General features: G+C 38.5%; 1 protein-coding gene across 8 annotated transcripts in view; it reads left to right on the top strand.

Moving 5' to 3' along the window:
- Positions 1-12,812, top strand: part of GTF2IRD1 (GTF2I repeat domain containing 1) — a 112,057-nt gene that overhangs the window by 58,938 nt on the left and 40,307 nt on the right. For 5 of the 8 annotated variants that reach the window (XM_075852875.1, XM_075852879.1, XM_075852878.1 and 2 more), the window contains exons 4-11: positions 1,864-2,010; positions 2,854-3,037; positions 5,249-5,571; positions 8,052-8,141; positions 8,713-8,796; positions 10,277-10,460; positions 10,659-10,684; positions 11,589-11,706. In XM_075852875.1, coding sequence (XP_075708990.1) covers positions 1,864-2,010; positions 2,854-3,037; positions 5,249-5,571; positions 8,052-8,141; positions 8,713-8,796; positions 10,277-10,460; positions 10,659-10,684; positions 11,589-11,706 — 1,156 coding nt within the window. The remainder of the gene's footprint in view (positions 1-1,863; positions 2,011-2,853; positions 3,038-5,248; positions 5,572-8,051; positions 8,142-8,712; positions 8,797-10,276; positions 10,461-10,658; positions 10,685-11,588; positions 11,707-12,812) is intronic. The other 3 variants (XM_075852877.1, XM_075852876.1, XM_075852874.1) reach the window with 2 other exon arrangements.

Genomic DNA, 12,812 nt, shown 5'->3' with positions numbered 1-12,812 from the left:
TTGCACTCTTTTTTGTTTAGTTGATAGTCTGTTGCTAGGCTCTTATCTTAAATTATTTTTTCCTTGGGGGCCTATAGTAGAGTAGTGTACATGAGTACGAATACATTCATCAATTCACAGCATTATGACAAAGCTAAAAAAAAAAATTCTCTCACCAAACTTTATGTAGATACAGCTCCAAAATTGTAATAGAATGTCTGCTGCGGGTCACTTCCAGTTTCTTCTTATTACTAGGAAGGCGTTTTCTGGTCAATAGAATTTTAATTGATTTGCAAAATGCTGTCTGCAAATGGACAGAGCAAAAAAAAGGCTTCTTTTAAAGAGGCTCTTTCACCAGATTTTGCAGCCCCTATCTGCTATTGCAGCAGATAGGCGCTGCAATGTAGATTACAGTAACGTTTTTATTTTTAAAAAACGAGCATTTTTGGCCAAGTTATGGCCATTTTTGTAGTTATGCAAATGAGGCTTGCAAAAGTCCAAGTGGGTGTGTTTAAAAGTAAAAGTCCAAGTGGGCGTGTATTATGTGCGTACATCGGGGCGTTTTTAATACTTTTACTAGCTGGGCTTTCTGACGAGAAGTATCATCCACTTCTCTTCAGAACGCCCAGCTTCTGGCAGTGCAGATCTGTGACGTCACTCACAGGTCCTGCATCGTGTCGGACACATCGGCACCAGAGGCTTCAGTTGATTCTGCAGCAGCATCGGCGTTAGCAGGTAAGTAGCTACATCGATTTACCTGCAAACGCCGATGCTGCTGCAGAATCATCTGTAGCCTCTGGTGCCGATGTGTCCCCGCTCGTCTGACACGATGCAGGACCTGTGAGTGACGTTACAGATCTGCACTGCCAGAAGCTGGGCGTTCTGAAGAGAAGTGGATGATGCTTCTCATCAGAACGCCAAGCTACTAAAAGTATTAAAAACGCCCCGATGTACGCACATAATACACGCCCACTTGGACTTTTACTTTTAAACACACCCACTTGGACTTTTGCAAGCCTCATCTGCATAACTACAAAAATGGTCATAACTTGGCCAAAAATGCTCGTTTTTTAAAAATAAAAACGTTACTGTAATCTACATTGCAGCGCCGATCTGCTGCAATAGCAGATAGGGGCTGCAAAATCTGGTGACAGAGCCTCTTTAAGTGAAGAAAAAAACTGATGCAAACTGATTACAATCCGTTTGTATCAGTTTTACATTAACACCAATGTTAAAAATAACTGATCAGTAAGGCTTCGTTCACATCTGCGTCAGGGCTCCGTTCAGTCGGAGCTTTGCGTCAGAAAGGAAGGGCAACGCAGATGTGAACAGGCCGTAAGACATCAGTTTTTTTGAACGGAGAAAAAAGTCCTGTACGCTGCACTTTTATATCCTTCAAAAAAACGGATGACTAATATATGGCCTGTTCACATCAGCGTTTCCTTTCCGTTGAGGGGTTCCGTTGGAGGTTTCCATCGGATTAACCCCTCAAAGGAAAGGCAAACGGAAACCTTAGCTTCCGTTTGCATCACAATCGATCTCAATGGTGACCGTAACGTTGCTAAAGGTTTCCTTTTGCCACCGTTGTGACAGGGTTCCATTGTTTTGACGCAATCAATAGCGCAGTCGACTGCACTATTGATTCCGTCAAAACAACGGGACCCTGTCACAAGGGTGACAAACAGAAACCCTTAGCAAACGGATGCTAACGGATGCAATTCAAAACCTCATTGATTTCAATGGGATTTTTAACTGATCCGTTTTTATCAGTTTAATATAAAAAACGGATCTGAGTAACGGATTATACAATGCAAGTGTGAACTTAGCCTTATGCGCCTTCAATACATTGTTTCTTATCCAGCTGTCTTAACTTGTTTCTTGCAGCAGGTGCTCTTAGAACGGAACAGGAAACAGATGTCCAAAGGAGAAGCAGGGATTGCACCCGAAATGTCCAGAGAGTATCCCCAGGACCAAGTTCTGATATTTACCTTCTCAGGAAGATGGTTGAAGAGATCTTTGATGTGCTCTATAGTACGTTACTTAAATTAGTTTTCATTTACAATATTGATTAATCTAGAACACACATTTCTTGTCTTACTGAGCAAGTCTGAAAACAATAATGGACTTAACACATTTATGCAAGTCCTCCTGGGCCTGGAAAGTTACAATTGCCAACTGCACTTCCATGCTTTTGTAATCCACAATTTACACTTTTTCTAATTCAAACTTGCATACACATTAGCATGCCAATTGAAGTAGAAAAAGGGGTCCTATCGGTTCCTGGGGTGGGGTCTGAAAAGAGCGGGAGCTGAGGGCAGCCACATTGTAAACATCAATCATTTTTTGTGATTTATGGGATTATAAGTAATTGCTTACTTGACCAAAAACCAATATAATATTAGACTAGAAATTATTTCATATGTTTCCCACAAAGGCATTACAGCAAGAAACAGCCCAAAAAATTAAAGAATCCATATTAGACAATTCATATATTAAAAACCATTAAAAACATATGGGAGATTCAACACTAGCACAAGTACTGCAACCAGAATGCAAAGGTATCACTATCTAGGCATTATCAAGTATTACAGTTCTAGAAATCCTACATCATGTTTAGTAAGTAAGGCGCACACCAAGCGGTAGAATGGTTTTTAATATAGGAATTATCTAATAAACATTAATGAATTTCTTCTAATATTTTGATTCTTTTGTTTTTTGGGCTATTTCTAACTGTATAGTCTTTGTAGGAAATTTATGTGATTATTTGGTCTGACCAACACTTTTTTGGTGGTAATTTGCATACTTACATTGTACTTGATATGATTCAGTTACTTACATTGACATTATTTTTTTTTATTTATTTATTTATTTCAGGTGAGGCTTTGGGAATGTCTAATGTTATTCCAGTGCCATATGACAAGATTATGAAGGATCCTGCTTCATTGGCGGTGCTTGGTTTACCTGATGGCATACACTTCCAAAAGCCTTCTGAATATAATTTAAAAAATCTGATGCTTATTTTAGAACACAGTCACCATATCCGATTTAAGCTTCAAAGGTAATTATACACTGTCTTTACATCGGCCTTAAGGTGGGTTTACATGGGCAGACGAGCACCAATTGATGATATAACAAGTCGATGAGCGCTGGTTAACAGGCCGACAGCGATGATTTTATTGCCTGCATAAACTATGCGATTAGCAAACAAACAAGGGTTTGCTTGTTTGTCAGCTGATCACTGCCCTATTTAAACAGGCCAATTTCTTAGCAACATTTGTTCTCGATTATTGACCCGTGTAAATAGGCCTTTAGACCTGAATTTCAAAGTAGGATGACTGATTTTAAGTTACAGCTCTCCAAAATGTTAAAAAACCCATTAGAGAGTTGCATTCTTTCACAGGGGTGGGTCAAAGAAAAGAATACCATAGGTGTGATAGTGCCCAGTTGCTCATTACATTCCCCCCCCCCTCTTCCTTATTTGTGAGGATAAGGAAGAGCTTCAGTTATTGGTGAATTGGAAAGACAATAAAAGTATACTTTGTAACAGGGATATAGAAAGTGAGGAATAAACCAAACACTAATCCAAAGAAAAATCCATTAAAACCTGATAGGTGCTAGATCAAATATTCCAGATTGTTGAACAGTTGTAGAACGTGAATAAAACTTGCAATATAAGACAACCTGCCCAATATAAGACAATCCATAAGCAGATCTTCATTATATGCATGTTTACTGCCATAGGTAGAGGGGAACAAGCTTCAGCTGGATACCTCGGGCAGCGCTTATCTTCTGGGAGAAGAATTGAACTCTAACATGTCCAATCCCTGTTTATGCCAATGGCAGAAGTGGGGGGACAGCTTAAGTCTTTGCTTCTAGACTTTTTTTTTTTGCTTTGTGATAGCAACTATTTTAGCAAAGGGCACTAACCCATTAAGAATTTTTAGACTCAACCCAGTTCCTGGGGATGGATGCACACTGTAGTCATGAAACTCTAGAATATATAAATATCATACTGAACCTGTCATCAGTTATGCTGACCGCTATAACTGATATACAGGAGCTAAAGAGACATTTCAGAACATATCCATGTATAGCGGCAGTAATAAAGCGTACCTAAGAAAAATACGTTTTAACAACTCATATCGTATGCAAATTACTTGTTAAAACTTCTTTTTTTAAGGTATGCTTTATTACTGAAGTCTATCACAGCCTGAAAGAACGATTAAAAAAATATCTTTATTGATTAATTAGTCATAAAACTGTCTCTAAAGCCCAAATTCATCTACACAGGCCTAAGCAGGTGGTCAGAAAGTGGAGAATCGTCTTAGGGTAATAGGAAATACATCCACCTGCAGACCGTAATCTCTCCTTATTATGTTATATTCCTCTGAGCCCTTGCCACCAAATGATAACCCTACGTGTTTCAGTATCCCCTAAATTGTGGGAAACATCATCAGGGATTACACTCTCATTCAGCTGGTTCGCACTGTTTTTGGGCTTATTGGGTTTCCCGGCGCGTGCACGACTCTAGTGCATTGGCCGTACACACGCCGCGGAGACGCCGGATATTTAAAGGCTCAAGTCTGCCTACCAGTTGATGTCATTCTAGCCGTCCACCTATCTGCGTTCAGAGCATCATCCCTGACGTCCCAGATGGTGGCGAGCCTCCATTTTGACAGCCAATCAAAGCATCATGACGACTAAGCATCCCTAGTAACCCAGGAGAACTCCAGGCGGTTTAAAGACATCACATCGTCACCGACACAGCAGTAGATGCAAACGATGCATAATATAAAGTTCATGTTAACCACAGAGCATATCCCCAAAAAAAAAAACTAGCATACTAGGTCACTTATCAACCACAGATAGGAAAATGGATCAGACGGAACCAATATTATGACCCCAGATCACACCAGAATTAGATTGGAGACAAAGATATTTATAAAAATGAAGATGGAGGAATATAACCTCCAGAGATTCTACATCAACTCTAAAAATAATATGCTTTATTACAGCTGCTAAACATGTTCTGAAATGTCGCTCTAGCCCCTATATAGCGGTTATAGCAGTTTAGGGTGGTCAAAATTAATGGCAGGACCTTTAAATTGGGCCGTTTAAATTTTTAGAAGTATTTTAAATATGTTAGATAGAAGTGCACTAGAATATACTGTTTGTATGTGTATTTCTTCTTTACTGTATATATCTGTTCCATTTTTTTTTTATGGGTCTTTTGTGCTATCTGTAATTTTTTTTTTTACTTATTATGTAGATCTATTGATGAACCCAACAGAGAGCCCAAACCTTGTCATGATTTCAACTGCTCACCTGTTACAACAGCAAAGATTGTTCCAGACACAGGTCCTAGTGTTAAAGTCTCAAAGCCTTCAAACCACGAAAATCTGCCCAACATATCAAACTTTATGTACAATGTCTCTTTACCCAGCCAGCTATGTATGGAGCTAAAACAGGAGGTTCACACAAATATTCCTGGACACAGTACAGTCAGTGATGTGCTTAGTCACGAGTCACCAGGAGAAGAGGAGCAAGACTACTTAGATTGTTCTGGTGAGGATGGTCATGTGCATACCAATGGTAAATTATAACTATTTCTAAAAGGTATAAGAACATTTATGTTGATTAGATTGCCTACAGTGAATTCTAATATCTTAAAACTTTGATTCAGATTGTAGTATTGAGGTTGAAGATAACATTAAAAGATTGCACCTCTGGTACAGCGGTTGCCAGGTGGAGAGGCAGACACAACTTGCCACCAGTGATAAGAATCATAAGAATGGTTCAGTCTAAAATCATAGTATTTACAAGTGTGTCCTAGCATAAATGTGGCTAATTCGTATACAGGGTGTTTTAGAGTGAAAATACATGGCTCTAGTAACGAAGTCTTGGTTTACTTTATACAATTCTACAAAATTTAGCCGTGCAGACATAATATTATGATGTACTGTAAGGTGTTTTAAGAAGACCTGTCACTAGGTCATATAAATTCAACTGGTTAACTGACCTTAATAGCACGGTCTCCCTGATTCCAGCGCTGTTTTTCTTTTTTTTTCTGGACCCTCCCATTCCGGAGATATGGCCCACTGTTGTCTTGGCTCCCTATATGCTAATTTGCTGTAGTTTGCCAACAGGGTGGAGCTAGCTTCCCGGCCTGTGATGCTGACCAATCAGCAAAAGGCATCTTGAGGATAGTTCATGCCCTGTTGGCCAACTACAGCAAGTTAGTATACAGGGAGCCAACACAACAGTGGGCCATATCTCTGGAACCGGAGGGGACCAGGAAAAAACAAAACAGCGCTGGAATCAGGGAGACAGCACTATTCAGGTCAGTTAACCAGTTCAAATTATTATTATGACCGAGTGAAAGGTCCTTTTTAAGTACTGCACTTGTTCTGATAGGATGTGACCTTTGATCAGAATTAGACAACAGGGGGCCAATTATTTACTACTCTAATAGCTGGCCCCAATAACAATTAATGAAATTAATTTAAATGACATTGACTGCAGAAATCTTCAATTGCAAAGAGTCCAAACAGATCACTTACTGCAGAAACAATAGTAGCACATAAATCTGGTTTAATAGAGTCACTGTCATGAGACTGGTGCTCTTTGAATACAGGCATCTTATGGGTGCCTATCAACAGTTATGATAAAAGGCAGAGCCAGAGTTTTGAGGTGCTGATTGCTGCGGCGCTTGATTAATCAGTACAGAACTGTAATTTATCAACAATTTGTTACATGAGTTATAAGAATTTTATAACACCGGAATTGTTTATACGTCTTAACATTTATTCAGGAATAGTATAAAAAAACCTCAAGGTTTCCACCTCGCAGGACCTTTTCAAACAAATATTTAGGAGACATCATCTGATATTGGCTGGAAAAAGTCCAAAACATTGACTTTTTATACTATGCCTGAATAAGGGTATATTCAATAATTCCGGTGCCCTGAAAACCTGCTTGTTCGTATACTTAGGAGATAAAAGGTGGAATATGGGATGCATGGATTTATTATACGGCTTCCAAATTATTTAGAATGGGACGTATACCTACTCCTGTTTGCCCGCGTTGCCAGGGAGCTGAGGGCTCCTTTCTGCATATGTTCTGGGAATGTCCAATTATTAATAATTTCTGGGCTGAAGTACTTGAATTTCGTGAGCTCAAACTAGGTCTCCCTCGTATTCTTGACTCTAGAATTGGTCTCCTATTGCTGGTGGAAGAAACTATAACTACTGTGGCGGTTAGATCTCTCATGACACTACTATTATTCTATGCTAAAAAAAACAAACATACTCCTGCACTGGAAACATCCTAAGTTTGCTTTGATATCCACATGGATTGCGCTGGTTAACTCTACCCCCCCCCCCTATGTTTTAAACTAACATACGACGCTCGTGGATGTCCTGATAAATTTCTGAAAAAATTGAACTCTCTTATGGCCAATCCCCTTACTAGCTCTTAACTTGATATTGTCCAGGATATCTGGATGTGGAATCTGCGGCTGTCTCCTTGTGTCCCCCACTCCTCCATTGCACTTCTCTCTTGGCGGGTACTCACCAGGCTCTCTTGTATATTATTTTGCTGATGAGGAAAGGCTGTTTGTTAAGGTTTTGTTCTTGTTTTCTAATATCTATGCATATTGATGTGTCAAAATTATACTTCTATGTTTCAATTGATAACTGACCTTATACATTGGTACTATTGTATGGTCTATGTATTATTCAGGCTTTTCTGCCTTTGTACTTGTTCCGCTGTTTATTATGAGGTCTTAATAAAATTACCTTTAAAAAAAAAAATATATATGGGATGCACGGAAATAAAAGAAAACAGAAGAATAAGTGATGCAGAGGAGCTACATCATTTTTGCCTAGCTGTGCTCTAATATTTGCTCTACTACCCCAAGCAACTGACCTTCCTAGCTTTGACCGATCATATAATCGTAAAAAATATGAACAATTCATGTATATGATTTCCGTTTACATGAATGGCTTATTTAAGAGAGCCATTCTGCTGTATGTGAAAAAAGTTACCTGAATTCTCCTTTTCTCTGAATGCAGGACAGCAATCTTCAGCAGCAAGTAATAGCCTCAGACAGAATGTCCATGCCTCAAAACGGGTGCTGTTTTCAATAGTCCACGATAAAACGGGTAAGTATGTAAATATTTTTGACAATACATTAGATATAAATACATATATTTATATATATGTTATTACATATAGAGTTATGTATAAATGGCAGTAATCCTCAATGAGTAATACATACAAATATTAACACACCTTTTCAGGCTGGGGCCAAACACTTTTATAGGATCACACAAAAGTCTCACAGTCGAGTTCAAGCAACGTGCACACAATTTCAGTCAGTTTTTCACCCCAGAATGTTTTTTCGCGGAAAATGCTAATTTGTCACGTGACAGTCAAATAAAAGTTGCATGTATATAAAGCTTTTTTAATGTTGTTATGGGAAGAAGAATCCTGTCTAGCTCACAGCTGTGTTGGAGTCACTTGTAAAGCATTGTTGTGTGTATTTCAATAGGCTGCGGCTGTCTAGCAAGAAAAGTCTGTGTGTAGACCTAGACTTACATTGATAAATTCATGGCTTTCCATTATGCTTAAAAAACAAACGATAAAACAATAATAGTATTAATACAAATAATAATAATGGATACAAGGCTCTGTCTTTTACCGCTCTTTTTTTACTTTCAATCTATTTGGTAGAGAAATGGGACAATTTCATTAAGGAAATAGAGGATATCAATACCCTCAGGGAGTGTGTACAAATCTTGTTTAACAGCAGATATGGTGAGTATTGGTTGCTTATGTCTGATACATCTGTATCTTATGCAATGCATGTTGTTGTTTTGCCACATTTTCTCCCCCTTTGTATAGGACTATGGTCCTTTTACACCAGCCAATATTGGGCGTAACAATGAGCACCGATCAACGAGACAGCTTGTTGATCGGTGCTCATTTGCTCCTTTCACAAGGAGCTACGTATGGGGACATGCGATCGTTAGTTTAATCACTTGTCCCCATGCATTTCTATCATGTCGGCAGCACATCTCCGTTTACACAGGGAAATAATAATAATAATAATATTTTCGGCTGCATAAACAATATGATCAGCCAATGAATGAGCATTTGCTCATTTATCGGCTGATCGTTGCCCTGTTTATATGAACGCTTGTTTGTCCGATCATTGGCCCGTGTAAAAGGGCCTTTAGTCTCGTCTAAAAAGAATCAGTCCCTCGCGGGCTGCTTTCCCGAATGTAACCCATGCTTGTTAGGGAATACCAGGCACTCTACTAATTAACAAAAACGTAAATTTTATTGATAAATGTTTTTATTTTACTGAAAATTAAGTGTAAAGCAGTCTTATCAAGTACTCTATTTAGAAATCGAGCTCCCGAGCTAAAGTCTTGGAGAATGGCTGTGTTTTGGGAGTGCGTGTTATGCTGTACATGCAATCTACCATATAGATTAACTGTGTACACAGATCACAAAGTACAAAGTCCTCTCTATGTAAGAGCCAAGCATGACCAGTTTACACAGAGATCCATGTATGTGGCTTGTCCATAGAGTAGACTGTGTGTATGTTTAGCAAAATACACAATGCCCAAAATTCGCACGTCCCTGAGTGTAAATGACAAACCTGTTTAACAATATATGATCAGGGCATAAAATCCATTGACAATGAGAAATATATAACTCATTTATAATCAATAATCCATAGTCCACATATTCATTTCTACTTTGCAGTGTATGGGTATGTTCATGCACACAATTAAAAACAGCTGAGAATTACGGAGCTGTTTTCAAGGGAAAACAGCCTCTGATTTTCATCCGTTTTCGAAGACTAAAACGTTTTTTTGAGGCTTTTTTTAAGCTTTTTTACGTTTTAGTAGCTGTTATTAAATTGACCCTATGAAAAACAGCTCCAAAAACAGCTCAAGAAGAGACATGCTCCTTTTTACGCTGCGTTTTTTAAAACAGCAGCGTAAAAAAATGCCCCGTCTGAACTAAATGACGGTTTTCCAATTGATTTCATTGGGAAACACTTTGTCAGAGTTTCACAAGCATATTTTGAGGCGTTTACGGCTGAAAACACTGCATTTGAACATACACTTTACCTTGGTTTTTTTTCTATTAAGAATATAAATATTTCAATAAAATAAGTTTGATTCAATAGGGCGCAAGTTTTAAAGGTTAGCTTGTATGCTTGCCATTTCCGCTTATGATTGTGGTTAAAAATGTCGCCCACAATGTAGTTTTTTCCTTCCAGCTGAAGCTTTAGGCCTTGATCACATGGCATCCGTACCTTATCGGAAGATTGCTTGTCACCCAGAAGCAGTGCAGATTATGGGAATACCCGATAAAATTCCTTTCAAAAGACCATGCACTTATGGAGTGCCTAAACTCAAGAGGATCCTGGAAGAACGGCACAACATACACTTCAAAATTAAAAGGTAATATGATGCATTTAAATATATCTAATACGGCATATACCTGCGGCATAGATATACTGTACAGTGCTACCTAGATCATGCTGTGCTCTGTACAATAAATTGTAACTAATCTGTAACCTTTTGATGTACACTATTATAGATAGTTTTTATGCTGTTGAAGTGGCAGCATCCTTAATATGTATTTTTACTTACTTACAGTATGTTCGATCAGAGAATGTTTGAAGGTAAGTTGACCATTAAATCCTATTTTGTCTACTATTCTAGTTTGAAAGCTAGTCTAGTAATTGTCGTTTCAGTCACTTACGTGTGATAGTTTTGTGTTTTTTGAGAAATTTCAGACATTTCGGGTTTCTGACTTTTGGGACCCCCATTTATCAGGAGGGATCCCATGTCCCCAGGTGAGATCGCTGGCTGTAGCCAATTCCAGCAACTGACTGAATGGAGAGGTAGCCATGCATGAGCGCAGGAGTCATGGAAAGTGCCAAGCAAAGAGTCGCCTCTGCATTCAGTATGCAGTTGCCTCATCTGATGGAACAATAGTCCAGGGGGCCCCTATTCTCCTAAAAGGTGGGAGTGCCAAAGGTGGAACCCCCACCTGTAACACATTTATGTCATATATATATATATATATATATATATATATATATATATATATATATATATATATATATATATATATATCTACACACACCATAAATGTCTGAGATGTGAACACCCCTTTAACTGATATTTTCAGCTGAAATGTATAATAATATTTGTAATGTCAAGCTTGTATATAACTTTTCTGCTTTATTGTTATTTGTCATGTTTATTAATTGTTTTCCAAATAAATCATTTGAGCTTTCTAAGTAACGAAGAAATTTACAAGCACACGTCCATTAATTCAGTAACGATCCAATGCAAATAATTCATAATTTTGTTGTGTTTCGTGCTACAAAATGAGGCATAGAGAAAAAGAACTGGAAAAGCATTGACATAGTCAATCAAAAGTTTTCAAGCACTTACCTGCTTTATTGGCAGCCATTGATAGTGCTCGCTGATACCAGTAGTAAGAAGCCACGTTTCTTGTCTCAGATTACTGTGAGATATTATTATACATTACAAAAATGGATATCTAACTGTAACCAGGTGCTAAATTTACTAAAGAATCGTCAAAGTCAGATGTGAACAGCTCGGGAGAAGAAGCATGCGGAGACATTCAGAACATGGCCGCTGTAGAAATACTTGGGTTGTCCCTTGGGAACAGGTAAATATAATTTTGTCAACATCATCATTTGTAAGCGTTTTATATTTGCAAACAATCATACATAGCGCTGAGTTTGTATGTATTGATTTTTCCCCCAGTCAGACGTCAAGATAATTATCTTGAGATATCTTGTTATCAATGGAATAAGGCTTCGTTCACATCTGCGTCAGGGCTCCAGTCCGACGTTCCATCTGAGCTTTCCGTCAGAATGGAGCCCTGACTGACACAAATGGAAATCATAGGTTTCCGTTTTCATCGCCATTTCAATGATGACGGATCATGTGCCAATGGTTTCTGTTTGGCTCCGTTGTGCAAGGGTTCCGTCGTTTTGCCGTATTCAATACCGTAGTCGACTGCGCTATTGATTCCGTCAAAACGACGAAACCCTTGCACAACGGAGACAAACGGAAACCATTGGCACGGAATCCGTCACCATTGAAATCAATGGTGATGGAAAGGGAAACCTATGGTTTCCATTTGTGTCAGTCAGGGCTCCATTCTGACGGAAACCTCAGATGGAACGTCGGAATAGAGCCCTGACGCAGATGTGAACGAAGCCTTAGCTAAATAGTTTCCTTCCTAGCACAATAAATTCTTGCTATTTGCCATTATGTGCAGGGCAGCCATCAAGACCTTACAGATGCCCTCGGGTCCTACTAAATAAAGGAGTCACTGGATCTGATCATTATGACCATTTATACATTTACACAACTATTATTACAATCCATCATTCTCTGTCAGGTATTTTGTGAACATAGAAGGTGGATTTACAAAAAATATATATATATATCTACACAGTGGCGGATTAAGTGTGCCATGGGCCCTGGGCTGTTGAAAAAACTTGGGCCCCCTCCTTCCCCCTCACACGCAATTCAACCCCGCTGACACTGTACCCGTCAGTGCCACTGACCTGACGGATACAGGTTTTAGCACTAGATACAGCTGCTCTGTATTCAGGATATAAAGCAGCTGTATATCAAAAAGTAAAAATCATTTTTAATAAAAAGTATTTAGAAAGTTGCACCAAACACACTGATACACTTTTATTAAAGAAAAATAAATAAATAATAATAAAAAAAAAATTATTACACCTGTCTTTAAAGTGT

The sequence above is a fragment of the Rhinoderma darwinii genome, chromosome 2 (assembly GCF_050947455.1).
Source record: "Rhinoderma darwinii isolate aRhiDar2 chromosome 2, aRhiDar2.hap1, whole genome shotgun sequence".
NCBI classification, from domain to species: domain Eukaryota; kingdom Metazoa; phylum Chordata; class Amphibia; order Anura; family Rhinodermatidae; genus Rhinoderma; species Rhinoderma darwinii.
Note: the sequence above shows the minus strand (reverse complement) of the source record. Positions and strands in the feature narration are given on the sequence as shown.